Source organism: Gymnoscopelus braueri (assembly GCF_963280865.1).
Source record: "Gymnoscopelus braueri genome assembly, chromosome: 4".
NCBI classification, from domain to species: Eukaryota; Metazoa; Chordata; class Actinopteri; order Myctophiformes; family Myctophidae; genus Gymnoscopelus; species Gymnoscopelus braueri.
In genome coordinates, this window is record NC_137605.1 from 19,066,535 (window position 1) to 19,089,864 (window position 23,330).

Sequence of the window (23,330 nt, forward strand, 5' to 3'; positions counted from 1 at the left end):
CAACTATCATCTTTCTTGACCACCATACTGTAAGTTTGTACTCTCACATGATACTTACGAAATGCTTCTGTACAGTTTACAAGTGTATATATTATAGAAATTGTAGAATTGGTCACATTCACAGCTAGATCAACAGATTTTGCTGAATATTTTAGCTATTAAATCGAAATATTTTTGAAAGTATTATGGTGATGCCTGTTGAATTCAAAGAGCGGTGGCCTCTGGTGGTTGTATGCCAGTATTGCACTTCCATGAGTGATCACCAGCCAAACAATGAAAATGCACTTTTATGTCCAGTATATGAAAACATAATTTAAAAAGGAAATGAAAAACGTCCTGTCCTGGCCTCTGAGAATCAAAGTTTTCAATCTGAATGATAAATAGGGTGTGGTGGTTGTCTGTCTGGCATCAGATCTTGTCTGGATGATATATTTCCTCAAATCTTCTGGAATCTAGATAGCTCCTAGTCCCTCCCAGTGGTGGAAAAAGTACTATTTTTTTTTTACTTAAGTAAAAGTATCAATGCATCTCATTGTGAGCTTGTAGATCAGCTATTTTCAAATGACCGAAATTTATATAGGGCTGAAGTAGTGGTTAATATATGGTAATCCAAATGTACAAAACTTGTAACTAGTAACTAAAGTTTTCAAATACTTGTAGCGGAGTAAAAGTACAATATTGCCTCTGAGAGTGGAGTAGAAGTAAAAGTACTGAAATTTGGAAATACTCCACTAAAGTAAAAAAAAAATACCTCAAAATGGTACTTAAGTACAGTACTCGAGTAAATGTAATTAGTTACTTTACACCACTGGTCCCTCCTCCTCCTCCTCCTCCTCCTCCCTCTCCTCTGGCTAGTGTTTGGACCATGGCGCTGCACTCAAATCATGTCTCTGTGTACGTGGCGCTGCTGAACAACTTTATATTATTACTATGTGATCTGACCTTGCCCGCGGCAGCCGCCGGCAGCGCTGGCACTTCATCGTCTGTCTCGGGACTCCTGCCACCGTATGATCTGTTATATTACTCCGGAGTGCGGTCATACTTCTCTGAGGAGTGGGAGAGGGCGGCGGAGCTGCTGGAGAAGTCTATCGCGGCCAAAAACGCGCTGGCTCGGGTGCGAAGGCAATGCCACGGCGAATGTATCAAGGCCGGACAGGACAAGCTTAATAAACTAGGTACGGGGTCTTGTCGTGTGTGTGTGTGTGTGTGTGTGTGTGCGCGCGTGCGTGCTTCACTCACGTACATCAGTTTATATGGCATAGATCAGTGGTTCTCAACCTGTGGGTCGGGACCCCCAGGGGGGTCCCCACAAGAGAGTGATGTAGTGACAATTCAAGGACTTTTAAGACCTTTTTAATACCTACAAAAAAAGACAGAACAAGACCATTACTGCATCAAAAGTAATCTATTCTATAAAAACTGGTACTAAATTGGCCAAATTGTCAAATAATATAAGAAAGAGGCAAACATTTTGAAAAAATCCGATCTACAAGCTCATGCTAGGGGTTGCTAACTTGTAGGTCTGCTATTTTCACAATATTTATCTGTGGAACCGAGTCAAACTACAATATGTTATGCCTCAACTCCTGCAATTCCAAGTGCTTGTCAGGGTGGGGGTTCCGGACCGGTCCCCAGTTCAAACATGACTATTTTGGGGGGTCACGACCTGTAAAGGTTGAGAACCACTGGCATAGATCGGCTACTACTACATCCCACAGCTCGAAATAACGTGAGGAGGACACAATAACGTAATGTATTGATCCTAGTAGTTGGGCACTGTCCAGACGGACCAGACCATCGATGATCAATAGCTAATTTTGTATAACATACCGTCTCTAAACCAAAATGTGACAGAAGACATTTGGATAAAGTTTAAAACTCTAACCCAACATAATGCCTTCCATGAGACTAATTGGTTGCTGGTAATATTGACTGATGAGCCATTGCATGAACTTCTAACAATATTGATGTTTCCCTCACGGTTCCATCAGACACAGAGGAGGGGAGTGTAAGGGACCTGTGGGCTCTGGACTGGGTGCAGCAGAGGGCCGAGTGTGTGAGGTTCTGTGTTGGACGGGCTGTCAGCCCAACGGGACAGCTCCCTGTCTCTGTGGACATCGAGTATGAATTCATTAGCCGCAACCCCTACAACTACCTACAAGTCACATACTACAAGGTAAGCTTTCCGATATCCTCCCTTAAGGGCCGACTTTGTTGGGAGTATGATTATAGGCCTAAAGAGTATCCTGTCTTGTGTGTTTATCTGGAGCAGCACACTGCAACACAACATATCGAATTTGGGCAATATGGAAACAAAAGCCACTGAATCCTGACTTGTCAGGTTCATTCGTTGTCATTTACAAGCTTGCACATAAAGATGAAAATCGTACTCGGGACCAGCAGTGTACAATATGTCTACTCTAAACCAAACTAACAATAATACTACTCACTAAATTCATATTATAATATTGAATTCTTTATAGATTGCCTATGCTATCAAAAGTTTGTAGTGGTATCACATTTGTATACATTAATTACCTACAGAGTGTAGGAAATCACAAAACATCTCTTCCTACACTTTATCAGGGCAGGATACATTTTGTTTTCTCTCTTCATTCCAAATTATGTTTTCTCTCAGCTTTCCATCCTTCCTTCATTCCTTCCTCCATTATGTCCCTCCATTTCTTTCTCTTTTGCTTCCTCCCTTTCTTCCTTCCTCCCTTCCTTCTTAATTCTTCCTACTTTTCCCCTGAAAACTGTTCAAGGAATTGAAGGAATCAAGTGTGAGCAGCCAAGCGGCTCAGTTACAAGCAGGCATTCTTACCCAGAGCTTCAGAGGAGCTCCAGAGGACACCATAGATTTGTTTGTATGAAAGGTTGACAAGAGGATAGACGTTTCAGCCTGTGCACTAATTTTCTCTGCAGTTGCAAAAGTTGCAGAAGGCTGCGTCGGCAGCTCACACATACTTTGTGGCCAACCCCAACCACCTGGAGATGAGGAACAACATCGAGAAGTACAGACGGATGGACACAGTGAAGGAGGACGACTTCCTGGACAGAGAGATTGAGGCAGAGAAACACTGGGTGAGGAGGAAAGGAATGGTCCACGGAGATTTGGAAGTCTACTCCCCTTTGTACATTTGTAGATCTTTTTGTTTAGTTTGTTCATGTATAAGTGAGAAGTAATGGAAACGGGATAATTTGAAACGGAGTGGGCTTCGCTCAGGAGGTTTCATATGTTCTTAGCTATATAGATCAAGACCATCACCCAATCAGTAATCCTTTTTACAAAGTTGATTCAAAACAATGGAATCACACACCAACAAGCTCAGGACAAAACATTTGTAGTCTTAATACAGTGTCTGTGGATATGATATCCACTTCTCTCTCAGTGTGTATCTGTCACAGGTAAATTGGCATTCCAGGTAAATTGGAAGTGGAGCGCTTGTTTTTAGGCGCGGGGCTGCGAGGCGAGGCTTTGATGCAAGGACGACAAGAACAAGATAGCAACCTGGAGATGCAAGTAACAGCTTCAGTGGCGCACTTCGATAATCATTGGACTCCCCATCCACTACCACTGGGAGTCTGGGTTTGACTCCCGCTTGGGACACTACTTTTTCAAACAACCGCGGACTACTTTTTTTCGATATAAAGTATAGTTTTCTTTTGGACCATGACGGAGGCGCGCCGACTCAGCAGACCTTGAGGCCGAGGAGTCGCGCCCGAGCGCCTCCAGGCGCGAGTGCCCGCGACGACCGGCCGATGGTCTGCTAGTCGACTAAAGCGCCGTCCGAGTTATGTACCGATAGGCACAGAATCGTAAATGATGTTGTGGGGACTGCGTTTGCCCCAACTGCCACTCACTGCACTAACATAGCCCGCCAGCACCGCCCCCTTGTGCGTCAACTGCATGGAATAAGGCTGTTCGCGGGTGTGTGTGTGCGTGTGTGTGCGTGTGTGTGTGTGTGTGTGTGTGTGTGTGTGTGTGTGTGTGTGTGTGTGTGTGTGTGTTGTGCGCATGCGTGTGTGCGTGCTCGTTTGTGCGCGTGTGCATGCGTGCGTGTGTGGTGTGGGGCTCATGTCTGGCTTGCATTGCCCTCTATCGTTGATTCTACAGAATTGCCTGCAGGGGGCGGTGAAAACAAACGCTTCTTTTCCAATTTACCTGGAATGCCAATTTACCTGTAACATATCCACTTAAACTTTCCTTTCACCCAGGTAAATGGCTGGGGCCTGAGGGAGCAAATACTGTACCTCGCGTCGTCTTTGATTTCTCTTTCAGGCACACAGTACAAACCATGGGATTTACTGTACCCACACACTTACAGTACATGTCTTGCGTTGCTAACGATCATCTGGCAACATGAGACCACATGAACCCTATCCCTATGTTTAACACTAACTCTCAAGGGCGTAATGCACAGTTACTGCTTTGATTAAATTAGAAAATGATACTGCTCAGAGACTGAGTGAAATGTTGGCTTAAACATACTTAACATGCAACAAAGATCTCAAATGAATTGGAATGTTTAGTACAAATATTAAAGGGTCAATTACATTTGTTGTAATATTGGATATGTTCGCCACCTGTACTGTAGCTCACATCACACACAATGCATGGAGATGCAATGAAGACATAAACATCCTTTTCCATCCTTGTTACTTACAGAATATATAATATTACCTGTTATTGTTTACTGTCCTAGATTTTTTCTGTATAGCTTCTGAGTCTTAATCTCAAATTTAAACGGGAAATCAGACCTTGCAGCACATCCATGTTGATTTCCGATGCTTTTTCTCCGTAATGTTTCTTAGTTCCTTCTTTGAAAACAGTGAATACTTTGAGTTTGAAAGGTGCCTTTTAAATAAAGATTACTTACTGACTTACTTTTCTGAACATATCTCTTCTTCCCCTCCATCCATCCATCCCACATCCCCAGACTCTGTACGATTCTGCCCTCCAGTTTGAGGTGTCTTCTGACTGGGCCCAGGCAGTGGCGACGTGGAAGCAGTGTGTGAATGAGACCCTGAGGCAGACCGCAGAGTGCAGGGTGCAGTGTGAGATGGCGTCCCAGCGCCTGCCTGAGGACAGAGGAGTGGACGCCGGTGACGGCAGTGTGTTTGAAAAGGCTGCAGGTACAATGGAAAAGCACACACGAACAGACCAAAGTCATTTCTACGGCATGGCTCTGTAGGAGGCTAGCTATCTATATACATATACTGTACTGTAGACTAGAGACTTGCTCTGTGTGTGTGAGTGTGTACGTCTGTTTTTCCAAAGCTATCTCACAAACCGCTGGACCATTAAGTGCCCAGTTTCCTGTGTATACTGCCAGTAGCCCAAGGAAGTACCTCCATGCATTTTTCCACATATGTTTATATATTTGAAATATATTTAACTTCATTATTTTAATAATAACTAGCCTACTCGGGAACGATGCAAGTTAGGAATGCATTCTCCAACCGTTTATGCAATACTTGTTCTACCCGCTGTCAGAATACCCGCTGTACCCGTCTGTCTGTGTCCCTGGCTTTATGCCCAATGCCCATATATGGAGATCCTTGTATCTGTCTGTCTGCATGTGTCACTAACAGTAAAGTTACATCAGTTACAGTTCTGCTTCATTCACGTGTTTGATCTCCTCCCACCAGCTCTGTCCCTCTCCCTGCTCTCCTGTCAGCAGTCCTGTGTGATCCAGGTCGCCACGCGACCCGGAAGAATTTCTGCTCTGGAGGACTTCCTGCCCACGCAGCTGGAGCATTTGCATATCGCCCAGTTCAAAGGTCAGAGTTCAGATGTCCTATTCATAGTCATGCAATTAGTGTAGTAATCACACAGTGCCTTGTTTAGTCTAGTTCATCTGCATTGTAATAGACAGTATTTGCTCTGTGGGGGTGTGTGCGTATGTTGATGCACTATCGTTGTACACCACAATACTTTGGTCTTCCTCATATCTGCCACTGTATTTGAGCTCCTTGTGACAATGAACGCATTCCTTTTGTGAACCAGACTTTGTCCTCCATATTTAGCTTGTCTGGTTCTCTCCACACAGCTGGTGATGTGAGCGGGGCAGTGCAGACACTCCGCTCCCTCCTCCTGTTCTACCCCACAGACGCAGACAACCTGGGCAACCTGCAGCTCTACTATGACACACTAGGGGGAGACGCTGAGTCACAGGGCGCACAGCCTACTCGGGTAACACCTTACACCTAAACTGAGAAAGACTGGCTGGATATATATACAGTATACATATATATATATATATATATAATATAAAGTGAACCTCTTGTGTTTGATATTTGTGTGTTTCTCTGTCTGTCATACAGGAGATTGTCACATATGTGAGTCGCTCTTTGCAGGAGAAAGAGCTACTCTATTTTGGCATGGAGAATCTTGACTTCAGCTTCATTGACCCAGTAAGTATACTTTCCACTGGGTCAGGACCCCAAATAAGGGTCCCAAGGTGAAATCAGTTACAAGTCACAGACATATTGTTTTTGTATAACTTCAATACATGTTTCCATGTAGGATCTTTGGACTCCAGAGGATGTAGTGCCTGAGTCTCTGCGAGAAGCCTGGCGGTAAGTCACATAGGACAATCTATGTTTTAATCTGTATTCTATAGCAAGGCTTAAAGCAGAAAGGGAATTATGGAAACAAGGCAAAGGCTAATTTATATTTATATTTATACTTTGTTGCATAAGTACGAAATTACGAAAGTAACCTTTTGAATTATTTTCTTTTAATAACTGATAGAAAATCGGTTGTTTTCATCGAGTGACATGTTCTTGAATGAAGTATAAATGAGCCCTAACTCTTGCTGAAAAACGAATATCCTATTCCTCTGTATTGTCATTCAGAGCAGAGAAAGAGAAAATGAATGAGAAGATGGAGGCCGGAGAGAAGCAGGTGGAGATGGATGACAGTGGTTTCTATGCAGGTAAGACACCTGCTGTCGGCCTTGCAGTTGTCAATCTCCATCCAAATAATTGATGAAGTAGCCATTAGAGGAGTCACTGCAAGCAGGTAGACCTAACTCTTACTACTCCACCTCTGGGAGAAATATTTTACAAATTCAGTTGTTGTCCTCTTTTTTTCTGTCAGTACAAAGAATGGTCTGGCAGGTAGGAGGTTGAACGATTAAACTCTTAAACTCTATCTTATAGATAGATGAATAGATAGACAGACAGACAGACCTTTATTGATCCCACGAGGGAAATGCAGTTGCTATGCCAGTTACAGCAGTCATAAGAACACAAGAACAGATAATAAAAGCACAGCATATAAGACAAAATAGCCAACCAGAAAAAAAAAGAAGATAAGGAGGGCCCCAAAAAAAAGCGAGTCAAAGCGTGGGCAAGAGTCACATTGGTCATTAGTCCATAGTCTGAGGACCGGGTGGAAATCCTGGTAGTGGAGCGACTGTTGGCATCATTGTCATGTCGTTATGGGTACCAGCATGAAGGACCTCCTCCGTGGTGGGAGGGTGAATATTGCGTTCGCCGCTGGTACTCAGCCTCCCCTCTATTAACTTATTGAGGGGGTGGGAGAGGTTTGCCATGATGGCTTACCAGCTTCTTCCTTGTACTCCCCTCCGCCACTACCTCCACATCATCCTGTCTAGCACCAACGACAGAGCCTGACTTCTTCACAAGCATGTTCAGTCTGTTTCTGTCCCTTATGTTGATGTAACCCCCCCAGCAAGCAACTGCAGAAAAGAGGACACTGGTCACAACAGACTAGAACATCTGCCACATCCTGTTGCACTTGCCAAAGGAACTCAGCCTCCTCCTGTAGAGGTCCTGTTTGAATCAGTCCAGTTCAGCTTGTTGTTCAGGTGTACACAGAGTAACGTGTAGGTGTCCATGACCTCCCTCCCCCACGTACAAGCGAGTACTTAGAAATGCGCTATATAAATATGAGATCAAATTTATATCATTATGAACTCCACTGACTCCCAATGGATATATCTGGGGGCTGGGGGGCTCTTTTTGCTCCGGCAGTGTATTGCGGTCTCCACAGGCCACCAAGCCATGGTCCACCTGCATCACAGAGAGCTTCTCGGCTAACTGCTGTGGTTGGAAGGTGTTGAAGGCGCTAGAAAAGTTAAAGCACATCATTCGTACAGTGTTGCCCCCTGGGACCAGATGGTGTAGGCTGTATTTAGCAGGTAGATAGTAGCATCATGATCCTCTATCTCAATGTTCTCCTCGTACGCAAACTACTAGGGTCAAGGTAGTCCGTATCCAATGATTGAGGCAGGACATTTTAATGATATAACAATACAAAATACCACTGAACTGTACCCTGTTCTCTTTCTCACTTTCTCTTTGTTTGTCCTCTCTCCAGGGGGTCCGATCCCTCAGGTGGGCGTGACCATCACCATGGACGATGACGCTTTGAATGGGACCAATCGCGTCGTACTGGACGGAGTGATGACACAGAACGAGTGTGACGCAATACTGCAGTTAGCAACAGTAGGATTGTTTTGATTATTTTAATTATTTAATTATAATTATATTAAACTATAACTACTGTATATTATATTTGTTTTGACAATTGAGCTATCATTATTTGTGCACTGCATTTAATTATTTGATCAAACAACTAGTAAATAAATGTGCACGTGTGTGTATGTGCGTGCGTTTGTGCGTCTGTGTATGCATGCATGCAAGCAAGCAAGCGTGTGTGTGCATCATAGACGTGCGGCACCCACCTCAGCCTACATTAATTTCTTCATTCCATTTCCTATTGTCTCTGATAGGCTGCAGCATCAGCTGGAGATGGTTACCGAGGGCGACGGTCCCCACACACACCCCATGAGAAATTTGAGGGTCTGACTGTCCTCAAAGCTTTAAAGGTGGCTGAGAGAGAGAAATAATTTTGCACATCTAGAACATACTGGGATTAACATTTTAAATTGTAATTCGTTCATACTGTACCACTATACATTTTTTGGAGAGGACCCAAAATGTATTCATCAATATTACTGTAATTGTAAAAGATCTAAAATAAATATTAGCTCAGCTCAATTCAACCTATTACCAAAATGTATAAATACTGAACAACCGGAATATGATTTATTGAAAATTAAAAATGAATAGCAGTATATACGCAGTATAGCCTGGCGACTAGGCTCTGATCTTGTGACTGCCTGCAATCATGCACCTTAAGCACCCTTTATACTTTGTTGACTGGGGTCCCCCCCCCGAACATTGCCCCCCTCTATTTCCCTCTACACCAAATCTCTTAGCTGAAGAAAACCGGTCTGCTATTTTCGAAGGATGTTCACCTATCTTGGCCCAATGTTTGCCTATTAGGACATGCAGAGAATACGCTAGGGTTCTTGTGGTTAAAGCTTGGCAAGTGAGAGGGCAAAAGAGACAGCAGGGAGGGAACAACACCAAACAATTGTAGCAGCAGTGGTCGCAATCTGAGCAGTGGAGCAGGAACATTGTGTATTTCACAGCTTAAATAGAATACCTTATTACAGAGGCCATGTGTTGGATCTGTGTTATAGTGCAAAGACTAAGAGTATATCTGACATGTCTAGCAGCGCAACTCAAGCACTATGCTCCATTATGGGTAAATTACAAATAACTAGACCATACCCGGTGAAGGTTATTGCACGTCCTGTAGCGCGGTCCCCCCGCGGGTCCCCCCGCGGCACCCCCCGCGGTCACCCCTCCCCACGGGCAACCCCCCACACACCCCCCCGTCACGCACACACCCTCATGCGGCCAGAGCTGTCCCCCGTCGCGAACACACATACGCGGCCGTCGCGCGAACACAAATAATGTACAGAATGTACAATGTACAATGTACAATGTACAGAGCCAGCGTGTGTGTCGCGGCTGGATTGGATGCGACGCATGCGCAGTTTGATCGGGCACAGACGATCGGGCACAGACGAAGACACCAAGACGGACCGACAGAGGTTACTCAAATTATAGTATGATGATGATAGCTAACAACTGCCACTTGTGCATTTGGAGAAAATAAATGAAAATGTGTTTGCGTTGTGTATATGATGATGATATAGCTAATGTGATATAGCTAATCCCTTTAAATAAAGTTGATTAAATTGGCATTTTGTCAATAAAAACATGAGGTACACACTATTGATAAGTAATAACTTAAATTGTCCTACTCATGTTGCATCAGTTGTCCAGTAAAAGCAAATGTATAATTTTTTAAGTGGTGTGTATCGTCGTTTCAAAGCCCCTGTTCAAAAACCTTGCCTGCCACCATGTATGCTCAGGGTGGCATGGTGAACCAGAACTCACTTTTTTGTTTTCTTTTTTTCCCCCTCTAATTTAGAGTAGCCAATTATTTGTACCCATCTCCCAATTTAGCCAATTAATCCTCCCCACACATTACTGTGTTGCCACTGCTGTTCTATGCTTGCCGGCTCAACTGCCAGTGAGAAAGCCCCACCTGGAGGATGTACAGTACTTTAGCACCTCCGTCCTACCTCCTCCTGTTGAACACGCCCCACTGACAGGCATTGTCCCAGCAGTAGCTAGCGTAAGTGAAAAATATCTCTGCCCCCTGCCCAGCTTCCCTCCCCCGAACACGGACAATTTTGTTCTTACAGACACTCCGCAAAACCCTTGATTTACCCCTGCTCCATGTGAGGGCCTGTGAACCAGTCTCTGTGTCTCTGTCTCCTAGTTTGAACGGGATGGCATGATGAAACCGTATCTCTGTCTCCTCCCAGTATGCTCAGGATGACATGGTGAACCAGTCTGATGCCAGGTTGTTACATGAGCTGGGTGAGAGAGTGAGAACCGTGCTTCACTCCTATTTCAGGAGCCCTTCTGGACTCTTCATCACCTTCACGCATCTGGTCTGTCGCACCGCTATCACAGGTACAGGTCTACACAGCAACCCAAACCATCTGTGTTTTATGTTGTCCTTGTGTGTTCTGGAGTTGCATTGTGTATCTAATCAATGTGTCTCTTGGGTTTTATTTTAAGCCAAAGGCAAATTTCCACATTTAAACAAAGGTGTTTAGTTTAGTTTATTTGCACATGATTTAAAATGTATAGTAAAACAAAGTGGAAAAAGATAGAACAGTACATTTGAATGGAAAGAAACAGGGACAATAATGTAAACCTGATGTGCCGTAAAGGCCAAACAAAGAAGGAGAAAGGACCACCGATCAAACCAATATACCCATATATGGGTATGCCAATATACAGGGTATGGGCATATACTAACAACATCAGGGATCTCCATACATATGTGGTCACAAAAGGGACACAGACAGATGTGTACAACAGGTACCCTGACAAAGCCCCCAGCACTACAGTATGACTCAGACATATTGGTCGGATCGGCGGTGCGAACACTTCTAGATGTGAGGGCCCAAAACCTCTAGTTGTGTATATATATATGCCCACATACAACATACACGTATATACATATAACCATCAATATCATGTATTGAGAATGTTTCTGTTCTACAAAATAAAAAATACCCCCTGAAAAATGTAAGTGACTTTGACTTTTTACAAGGGCCAGTACCGAATTTTCATTGGTGAAATTTTAGCAACAGCTGATAGTTGTTCCATCAACAGTTGTGTGTCCTGTCAGTGTTTATGCGCATCCCTATCTGCTTACTCATTCATGTACAGTATGACCCAAGTCTTAGTTACCTAAAATGTCATTATTCACTGTTCTCCAGTACAAGTGTTATGATTTTAATGTTTTAATTTTTTATTTGATTTAAAATGACTTTTCTGTTGTGTCCAGGGGACCAGGAGGGCAGACAGGACCTCTCTCATCCCGTCCACGTTGACAACTGTCTCCTAGAACCAGACACCAGACAGTGCTGGAGGGAACCACCGGCCTTCATACACAGAGACTTGAGGTACTTAACTGCTTGTTTAAAAAAAACTTGTTTGCACAATTCTCGCTGCTGTACTGTTATGCCTTTTACCAGATGTGTACTGCTATGCCACACACACATAATATCCATTATTGTCCATGAATGTCCTAAGTTTATCGTTTCAGTTTGCATAGGTTGTCGCTGCACCTGCAAAATACTTGTATGAACCTCATAATTGGTAATAAAGTATCTCTGATTCTGATGTAATTAACAAATCATTTATTGTTGCAGATTAAATTACATGTTGAAAACTTACTTTCTTTTTCTGTTTTTTACCAAATAGTGAGATCATAACACTCACTTGTCTTGAAACAAATAGGATTTGATTTATTTCAAGACACAGTCTGTTACTTTAAAAGGAATTATTTGAAAGTGTAATTATTTTATTCTACCACATGAGATAATGATTATAATTTGTGCAAATTAAGACAGGATACAAGATTGGATGCCTTCCAAAACTCATGCTAGGTTAATTAGCTACTTGGAGCATATTGTGTTCAATTTCACCCACAGCTGAGCTGGCATAGTGTATAACGATCATACTGTACATATTTTGCCACACATTCATTGAATGACTAACCTCAAACCCATTTCTTCACAGTGCCATTCTGTATCTGAATGACAACTTTGAAGGGGGAGAGCTCTTCTTCACAGACAGGGATGCAAAGACTGTAACAGTAAGTGGCTTCACCTTGATTGTTTTTAACCTTTATGTACTCAAGAAAAGTTGACTAGCTCTTTTGACCTGCTTCACATTCATACAGCTGCCTATACTGTTCTCCTGTTGGCTACTGAGCAGCTTCTCTGGAGTCGTTGGGGTGAAAGGTTAAACGCCTTGCTCTCTAGGGCAGGGGTCTTCAACAAGGGGTCCAGGACCCCTAAGGGGTCCTTAGAGTTACTACAGGGGGGCAGCCAAATCTTTGTGTGATAACATTAGTCGAAAATAGCAGATCTACAAGCTCACAACGCCTCACGCTGTGAGCTTGTGAGCTTGTAGATCGGCTATTTTCGTCAAAGAGGCAAGTGTAGAAGGGGAAATAGAGCAGACCAAGTACAGAGCCAAAGGTCAAAGGTCAAGTTTGCTAAGTATTGAGGGTTTAAGTGGTTAAATGTCTGAAATAAACAAAACAAAAACATACATTTACACAACACTGATGATAGTCAACAAAGCTATCTATTAAATCTGCATATTATGCAAATATGTAGTGGGGGTCCCTGCTTCATCTCTCTCTCAGCTAAGGGGTCCTTGGCCTGATTTTTTTTAAGACCCCTGCTCTAGGGAGCACATCAAGCTTTCGGCATTCAAGAGCACGTTTTCGCTGCTTCGGTTGCAAAGTTTCAGTCTACTTTATGTTATATCTCTGTGCCGCTTGCTACGTTCTGAGGTCTTCCATTAAAGCATTATGAACAGTTAGAAGAATATATCAGCTCTTTGATCCCAGTTTGTTTCTCTGTCTCCAGGCCCAGGTAAAGCCCAGCTGTGGGCGTCTGGTAGGTTTCTCCTCTGGTCCAGTCAATCCCCACGGGGTTACTGCAGTGACTGCAGGCCGTAGGTGTTCGCTCGCCCTTTGGTTCACCAAAGACAAGCTTCACAGAGACATGGTGAGGAATGATAATACAGTTATAGCTGAGAAGTGTGTTCTTCAAATCTCTATGACTTCAATCGTCAATATGACAATTGTATTTAGAGGATTCATTTTTATAACAAATGTGACTTTAAAACTGTAAAGGAGGGCGCCTGGTGGCTAAGCCAATTAGTGCACAGACCATATGCTCCTTGTGAGCATGAGGACCCGGGTTTGAATCCAACCCCTGTCTTGTCTCACCTAAGAAAACAATGGGAGAAAGACACAGACTACTTGCCAACTACCTCCCACTTACAAATTGGCATAGCAACCATCAATATACTTAACTGTATTTTGTGGAAATTAACTGCACTGTTGGATTGTGTCTTTGACCCATTGGATTGCTTGCTTATTGCATATAGGTGATAAATAAGTCCTCAGCATATACGTATATGTGGACGTTTCCGCAGTAACACTGGTGTTTACTTAATGAGACTAGCTGAGTTCAAAATGCAAATTGTTTTCATATGCTGTCATACATTACAGTGCCCGACATATATCGAATAAAAACAATATAGAGCTTCATTTAGCTAATACAATTTCTGCCATTTTTATCCTGCAAATGCAAGGGCTATCCTGCAGAAAATTTGGCCCACCATAATTTGTTAACATTTTGTGCTGTTTGACAGTGGTCTCAATTTCAAATGGTCAATATCTAATCTTATGAAAAAACTCAGCTTAAACTTTTCTCCCAACTCTTTAACTTTAGTTTTTTCTTGTAAACTCTCTTGGTTTTCATTTGACATTCTGGGATACTGTCTCCTCGTTTCATAGCGCCCACTGGAAATCAATTTTAATCTACCGCCCCACTACCTTCTGTCACTTTAGGAGCGAGAGGAAGCTGAGGCCCTGTGGGCTGCAGGCGGGCAGAGCGTGGTGACGCAGGAAGAGGAGGGAGGGAAGGGTAGCAGTGGTGGCAGGAGTGGACGCCAAGGGTCACCAAAGGACAAGAGCAGAGGGAGGGTTACTGGGGCCAAGGATGAGTTGTAAGAACCGTGAGCAGAACAGAACTGATGGACTGAACCGCACCAAATAGGTTGACATTTTCACACAATTAAAAGAATATGTTTTTTTTTATGTGAGTGGGCTGGACCTGTCAATGATGTAATTTTTAATATACTTGCCTCCATGCTCACATACACCGTAGACTGTCCAGTGTCTTTCTCCTTCCCTGTGCTGGCCTCCTCTCAGCTTTCATCACAATGATAAAACACAGGCAACCTAGAGGTGTGCACAGTTGAGCCGGCCATTGAAATGCCAAACTTCAATGTCAATTAGCATCATTATCATAGGTCATCTGGGAAACTTAATGTGGGGAAGTGAGACAAGCTTTCAAATGCAATCAGTGTCACCCTTCTACGATGAATAAGTTATGTATAACAATGTGTTGATCAATTATTGACTTTCTTGACCTCGACCTACAAATTTCACCATTTGTCAGATAGTGAGCTATAGATCTAATATATGAAGTTTAATGGCCTTGTGATTTGTGATGATAGGAGGAGTAATTGCAAACAAAGACTTACAGTATTATACAAAAAGCAGCATTATTTAGACAGAGTTCAGGTAGTTGGGGAGTTGAAGTACAGATGGAAGGATCTAGCAAAACTCAATATTCAACCAGCGACGGGTGTGAAAAAGCCATTCTAGGGCAGGGGTCTTCAATTTTTCAGGCCAAGGACCCCTTAGCCGAGAGAGAGCTGAACCAAGGACCCCCACTACATATTGTATAAAATTGTGTTGCAGATTAAACTTTTTCATAGACTGCATAGATAGCTACATAGACTTGTTTGACAGCACTATCACATGTGTAAATGTTGTTGTTTTTTTGGTTTGTTTACACATTATCTTTTCTATTAATAATGTGTATTTTAACCACTTAAACCCTCCATATTTAGTAAACCTTTGGCTCTGTACTTGGGCTGCTCTTTTTTCCCTCCACACCAAATCTTGCACCAAAATTGCTGATCTACAAGCTTGCGTTGTGGGCTTGTAGATCTGCTATTTTCAGCTAAGATTTTCCCCAGAATAGGCATGCTAGGGTTCAAGTGGTTCGTGTGAAGAAGGAAAAAAAATCCTTTCACACAAACATTTGGCGGTCCCCCTGTAGTAACTCGAGGTCCCGGACCCCCTGTTGAAGACTCATGTTCTAGGGGATTTAGGAACATACATCCCCAATCATAAACATCATGAACTTCTGTCTGTTTTTACACCAGGGATGTCAATTTTCTCTCTTTCTCGACCCCCCCCCACCCTCCTCCCTTTCCGTTTCACACAACATGTGCGTTTGTATATACAGTATGAGTATGAATGAATATGTGTAACAGTGTCTCCCTCTCCGGTGTAAATCATTTGTGCATTTGCATCCGTAGCTCTATTGTATGTGCCTTTACTGTATATAGTGCAAGAACGGCTACACTGCTACTGAACATGAATGGAATAAAAGAAGAAATAAAAGTGACTTGACATTATGTGTCTTGAGTGAGAGAGGTGTGGCTAACACAGCCCCGGAGTATGAGAAAGAGAGACAGCAGAGTGTCTGGATATTACAGATAGGTGTGGGAGTGAGAGAGAATCCATTAAGTGATTAGGACAGGCCCCGTTCGTTGGCTGCATGCAGATTAGAAAGACTCACTGAAAGCACTCTGAATCCGTTTAAAATGTAGTATGTCAATTTTTTACACCTACATTTGTAACGTTTTTTCTTCAGCTGCGACAGCACAGCTAGTCTACAGTAAAGCCGCTCGGGGTGGGTGGGGCTGTCTGTCTATACACACTTTTCATGAGCTGGTCAAAGGTTAAGCAAGCACAGATTACATGCTTCTTTAAATTCATAATTAACCACTTAAACCCTATACTCCGTTGACCCAGGGCTCTATACTAGGTCTGCTAGTATTTCCATCTACACCAAATCACTTTGGTGAAAATTGCCAACTGACAAAGCTCACAACGTGTCGTGCTGCGGTGCGTTGTGAGCTTCTATTTTCCCCAGAATAGGGATGCTAGGCCTCATGTGGTTAACTAAAATAGGTGTACACAAGAGAAGCAAGAGGGGACACTGCGTTCAGTCAGTAATAACACAGTGAACACACTGCACTTTTTATAGTGCAGATATAAAAGATGGGCTGATACACAGACAGACCTATTAACCCTCTCTTGCCTGTCAGAGTCGAGGAACTTCACTCCCCCAGCTGCATAGTAGTGGCAAACAGTAGTAGACTGTGGTTGTACAATGGCACTATGACAGAGCAGGGTGGGTATTGGGGACACAAACTGTTACAAGAAATTGATTATGTTATGATAGAATGGCAGGCATTCTACCTCCCCTGTGAGTTTAGTGCAATCATTGTTCTTGTTTACATACTGTACAATGTACAGTATGTAAACAACAAGTGGATGTACAGTGTACTGTACATCCACGTGCCAACACAGGCATTAAAGGAACTTCAGGTCTATCAGTGAACAGGAAATCGCTCACCCGGATGCTCTGTTTATTTGTGTTGGGGACTTTTAACAGCCAATCTAAAGAAACATTTCCCCAAATACTACCAACACATCACATGCAACACCCGTGGCGAAAGAATTCTCGACCACTGTTACTTCCGCTTCCGAGAAAAGAAAAAAAAAGACCCTTACCTGTCCACCATTTGGCATTTCAGATCACTGCTCCATACAACTGCTCCCTGCCTACAGGAAGAAACTGAAAAAAGAGCTGGTCGCTGAAAAGGAGGTTTGAATCTGGTCCGAACATTTGTTCTCAGAAACAGTTGCTGGCTTTATTAGTAAGTGCATTGACAACATCGTTCCAAAAAAAGACAGTTTGGATCTACTCTAATGCACCATGGATCAACTGTGAGGTACGCGCTGCACTAAATGCACATAATGTATTCAGATCCATGGAACGTGGGGCCCACACACGCTGCCCTACAGAGAACCGTCAGAAGGACCGAGAAGGAGTTTGAGGTCAAAATAGAAGACCAGTTCAACAGCGGTTATACCAAGAGCATGTGACCGGAGCTACAGACAATAACAGACTGCAGGCAGAAAGAAATCAGATGCGAAAACCAGAACCCACTTGTCTCCCTCCCCGACAAGCTGAATGCCCTAGTTCAACCGGTTTGAGATCAACTCCACCCGCATCAACAAGTCAGGCTCAGCACCACCTGAGGAGAGTAACGGCACCAACACCAACCATCTCGGAGGCCGACGTATGCTGAGCCTTCAAACAAGTGGACACCCCTAAGGCTGCGGGCCCTCCAGGGATCCCAGGTTACATTTTCAGGCCACATTCCCCGGGATCCATCCAAATTGGACTCCAAATTGACATCCCTGAATAAGTGGCAACCTGTCGCCCTCAGTCACTTCTTTAGTATGCTTTGAGAGGCTGGTGAGAGATTATATCTGCTCCACGCTACCAGCCTCGCTAGACCCATGGCACTTTGCATACCGTCAAAACAGATCCACCAACGATGCAATTGCCATGGCTCTTCACACTGCCCTCTCTCACCTGGATGACAAAAAGCTGAATAACAAATGCAGTACATACATACATGTATACTGTTCGTGGACTATACAGCTTAGCATTCGGCCAGGCTCGGCCCGGCCAGGCTCGACACAAAGCTCAGAGACCTTGAGATGCACCCGAGCATGTGCTACTGGATACTAGACCTCCTGACAAACCGCTGCCAAGCAGGCATGTAATGATTCACCCAACCGACAATTTTATACAATTCATGATAATAATTCTGGTCTGACCCTCGCCCAGGTGACTTAGTCACTTAGGGTGACTCAGGGTCATCAGTCCCCCCGGCTTGAGTCTGTTGTGGTCCATGGATCAACCCTCTTGGATGAGCCAGTACGAGAAAAAACCCACATCTTTACACCTCTAATCCTGTGATGTGACAATAAAGCTTGTGTTAATACTTGAATTAATTAAATATTTATAAAAGACAGATTTAACCACTTTCAACCTGGCACCGCTGTTTTGAGCATGTCATTATAAACAAGTGTTTTCCAAAATCTTGTTTATAAAATAGTGAAAAATTGCCGATCTAGCCAAACTGTAAGATCACAACGCGTGGCAGTGCAATGTGTTGTGAGCTTGTATATCGGCTATGTTTGGTACTTTTGTGTGACACTGTCATACGACAAAGTATAAAGTGGGGCATTAATTTATGAAAAAAAACATAAATCTATGAAATACAGAGATACAAGGTTTCTGCCCAACGATATTTGAGACTGACATGTGATACGGTGTTGAGTCCACAACACGCAAACACACTGCACAAGAACACAACCTGCACCCAGGGCACCAGACACAGTAAGAGGTTGAAGTGAAAGGAGGAGGGATAGAGTAGTGAGGTGGGGGGGGATAAAGGATAGAAATAGGGAGATTACAGTTAATCCCTCATAAAATGAGTGCATTTGTTTATGAAGCTTAAAAAATCTCCCATTTAGAATATGGAATAGTAATCCAGCTACAGAGATCATTTAATCAGCAGCCACATCCAGCAGAGACACTCTCTCCCATCTCCCCCATCTTGTCCCTCCCATTAAAAGCAGCAGCAGCACCCTCCCCCCCATCCAACACCCCCCCCCCTGCATCCATCCGTCCAGCCATCCATCTATCCTCTCCTCCATCCCACCATGCATTATGTGGTGAGTCAAGTACCCTTTACTGCCTATGCCTAATATATTAACCCTCTCGCTACCCGCTGTGTCTTAATCCCTCCAGTGCACTAGAACTGGGTCGCCCAGCTCTGTTTAATGGTGACCCCTGTTTTAACCTTATCCCTCCCCGACACTCTGAAAGCGTGCAATACCTTAAAAGGCAGCGCTAATCTGCCCTTAAGTAGGAGTTATGCCGGCATAATGCATCTTAAGCATGCTCGCCACCTAAGTCCTGTTAACTGTCTACCGTTCTAATTACACTGTGCAATAATCACAATATTATCATCGAACGCATGCCGGGATCTTTTCCTGATTGCTGCGTGAATGAGCAGACATTATGTAAGGCCCAGGAGCTTAGGGGAGCTAGGTATACTGGAAAAGGCATCACTGTGACCTTTTGACGTGGTGACAGGGTTAATATCTTTTCTTTTTCTTTTTTCATAACAGTTAGGGTTTAGGGTCACAGCAGTCCTTTATGGGTGAAAGTGAGATTTACCATTTAATCCCCCCCGCCCCCCCACCCTCCCAGAGACCCTTTGTTTAAAATGAGGCTACGAGGGTATCAGTCAGTCTAGTGCCTATTAATGATCCTGGGACTTGTAGTTCATTCATTGTCTGCTTTATTCTACGTTCTAACCCATCCTACTCTGTTGCACCCTACCCCACTAAATTAAACCACACTCAACACCATTCTATTCTACTATTGTACTTGTAATTGTACTATATTCTGCTATTTTCCAGGTTGCCTTCTGGTGAGTGGCACTTAGATGAAAGCGTGAAGCCAGAGAAATATGGATAGAAAGCTTAATAGATTTTAATCCCTTGCCTCACTCAGGCATGCTTGTATTCCTTTCCCTGTATCTCTCTCTCTCTCTCTCTCTCTCTCTCTCTCTCTCTCTCTCTCTCTCTCTCTCTCTCTCTCTCTCTCTCTCTCTCTCTCTGTCTCTCTCTCTCTCTCATTTTTCACCCCTTTCTCTGTGAACTGGACCAGTGAGTTAAGTCAACACTTTCAAACCACACAGCTTAATTTATACACCCGGAATCATCGCCTAAACCCCACAACATGAATGTAGGTGATAGCCAAGCTACCCCGACCTCAATCCACCACACACACACACACACACACACACACACACACACACACACACACACACACACACACACACACACACACACACACACACACACACACACACACACACACACACACACACACACACACACACACACACACACACACACAATATGTGTATTTGGGGCAAGTAATGTAACACACATAAGCCTGCTGTACATACAGAGACTATTGGGGATCATTATGATAAAGTAGGACTCCATCAGCATGACGTATACTTTGGCCTCATAATTCCACACACAATGTGCCATGAGAGTCTCCATAATATCAACTACTTTTCTAACGTAGCTTGAAACATACGACTCCTCTGTAATAGATGGTACACTTTTGAGATGATCAGAACAGTAGCAGGTGTGGGATAACCTACAACCAAAGTTGTGAGCAATATTCTAATGCAAATTTGTATGAGTTGGTGATATTTGCACATTTAACTCTAATAACTCTTTAACTCTCCACAATGCAGAAACTTGACCTTAGAGACCTCTCTTCAACTTCACAACACAACACAAATTCATCTTCTTTCCTTGACAGACAGACAGACAGACAGACAGACAGACACACACACACACACACACACACACACACACACACACACACACACACACACACACACACACACACACACACACACACACACACACACACACACACACACACACACATAGACACACAAACAGACACACAAACAGACACAGACACAGACACACACACACGCACACGCACACGCACACACACACACCCTGTTGCATTGTAGTCTGTTAGTTTCATCAGAGAGGTCAGAACACAGGGTTGCCTGTAGCACAGCTGCACCTGAGTATATTTGGGCTCCAGTCTCTTGTTGAAGGGCCCTTCAGCAGTACTGGTGGACACTGTGAATGTGATAGCTGTCAAACCCAGTTGCTAGCTCACAACAGGAACTCACCCTCCTGATAGCACAGAGGATCCAACCGGCAATGAGCCTCTCTCTACCTTGTTTGTCTTTTCTGTCTGCTTTTCAACATGCTACACGTTGAAATTTCTGTTTAATGCAAAGTATGTTCTAACCAAAATGTAATTTTATTACATTCAGGTCAACCTGCCTCTTCAGTATCATGGACTAATTTCCTGTTAATTTCCTTGTTCCTTCATCGATGAACAATTAACACGGACACTCAAATGCAAGCACATCTGAGAAGACGAAGGTACAAGGAAGCCTCTCGTAAATGTATTTGAATTTAAATGTGTGTTTTTTTAATGGAACCAGAGGCCTGCTGTTCGTACCAGAACTCTTCAATGCCTTGTTGAAACACTTCAGTGACCCTTTTACGTGGTATGTAAGTGTAACAGTGTAATTTACTGGATCTTTATCTTATATAAGTACACAAAATGTGTCACTAAGTGGTTGCTGACTGTTTAGGTCTCCAGGGTTGGTGTATAATAGATTCATTATTGGCTAAAGCTCCTTTACCCCTCCTCCTTCTTTCCCCCTATAAGATTCCTGATGCACCTACTTCTCCCCTTTTGACTTCCTTATTGGAGAGAGGTGGGTGTCTATGTTTTGTTCTCTGTGAAACGAAATAACGAATAATTATTTTTACTGTGTTTTTTATTCACCTTTTTATGTGTAGATTATTGTATATTGGCCTTTATAACGTTGTTTTTGAGTGACTGTCTTATTTTATTTTATTTGTTGATGCCCAGTGACCTGTCTAACCTGGACCATGTCAGGTATGTTGTATTTTCTTTTATTTTATATTATGTATTGTGTAAAGCAGAGAATCACAAACAATGGGTCAGAACTATGGGTCATGGGAAGGTAAAGGTGGGGTCCCACATTGATAACTGAAAAAAGACTAATGTATCCTTCCCATTAAGTCTGCTTTATTTGTTTTTTTAAATCATACCCTGTGAATGTATTTTCTTATTTTTTTATTTTTTTTATTAAGGTTCTGGCAACATAATAAAAGCTATACTGTATATGCTTCCATTTACAAATGTGTACAGAAACACTTCTAAAGTATGTTGATAGGACACAAGCAGGAATCACAGCGTTGTTCATTTGCTTTGAACATTCCTATTCAAAGATAATGTATGCTTTATTTAAAAATATGCTTCATGTCAACTTTATTGCACAACAAATAAAGTGTGGTATTGCCAAAAAATTTCCCCCCTTAAAACGAGGTCCTGGTATAAAACCATTTGAGAACCCCTGGTGTACAGGTTTCAATACCACATTGTGACCGGCTTTTTACTTCCTCACTGGAGAGAGGAGTTGATGCACACAGACCTGTCTAACCTGGTCAATGTTTTGTTTATGTTATTTCATGTCAGAGAGAATAAACGGAAACCAGCTCCAAAGAGAGATATTTGGTCGTTCTGTTCTTCCAAACACAACGCACGTCTCCACCGGTTACATAAGGTCACCGCAGAACAAACTCACACTTTTATTTCTGCCAGTGGGTCACACACACAAGATAGCAGGTCTACGACATAACAAAACATCTGATCGCTGCACTACCAAGTACCCACACTCTCCATGGACTTTCCTTTCTAATATTAGACTGTTCAGGTTTACAAAACAGCACCGCTGCTGTCAGTCACAGACCAGTTAACTGTCAGAGCACCATAAAAAGCCATGTGCCCAGCGCTTCTGTTTACCCTTTTTCCTGGCGCGACCCCCACCTCCATGTTTCAAAATTCCTTCCCTTCATCGGTGTGTTTCTGATTCAATCCAACCTTTACGTGCTTTGACCCCTTGACCAATGAGGTTGTTTAAGGTAGCCTACTTTCCCCACTTTAACCCTTATTTTTTCTTCTCTCACCTTACCACCCCACACCAGTCTGTCTGTTGTTCTCCCTCTCTGGGTCAGTTTTTCTCTCACACACAACTCATTCTGTCTTTCTCTGCTCCTGTCATCCACAAAAATACCGTCCTACCGCATCCCCGTCTCTCTCTCTGTCTGTGTCTCTCTCTGTCTGTGTCTCTCTCTGTCTGTGTGTCTCTCTCTCTCTCTCTCTCTCTCTCTCTCT

At 43.2% G+C, this 23,330-nt stretch overlaps 1 protein-coding gene across 1 annotated transcript; it reads left to right on the plus strand.

The window, feature by feature from the left end:
- Positions 1–862: 862 nt before the first annotated feature.
- On the plus strand, positions 863–15,334 carry p3h3 (prolyl 3-hydroxylase 3). The gene is made up of 16 exons (XM_080427652.1): positions 863–1,175; positions 1,992–2,176; positions 2,926–3,084; positions 4,941–5,136; positions 5,653–5,784; positions 6,054–6,196; positions 6,328–6,417; positions 6,530–6,582; positions 6,862–6,941; positions 8,351–8,478; positions 8,766–8,861; positions 10,722–10,872; positions 11,759–11,876; positions 12,496–12,571; positions 13,356–13,496; positions 14,348–15,334. The coding sequence occupies exons 1-16, from the start codon at positions 866–868 to the stop codon at positions 14,507–14,509; spliced, it is 2,220 nt and encodes a 739-aa protein (XP_080283778.1). The 5' UTR covers positions 863–865; the 3' UTR covers positions 14,510–15,334.
- Positions 15,335–23,330: the final 7,996 nt, after the last annotated feature.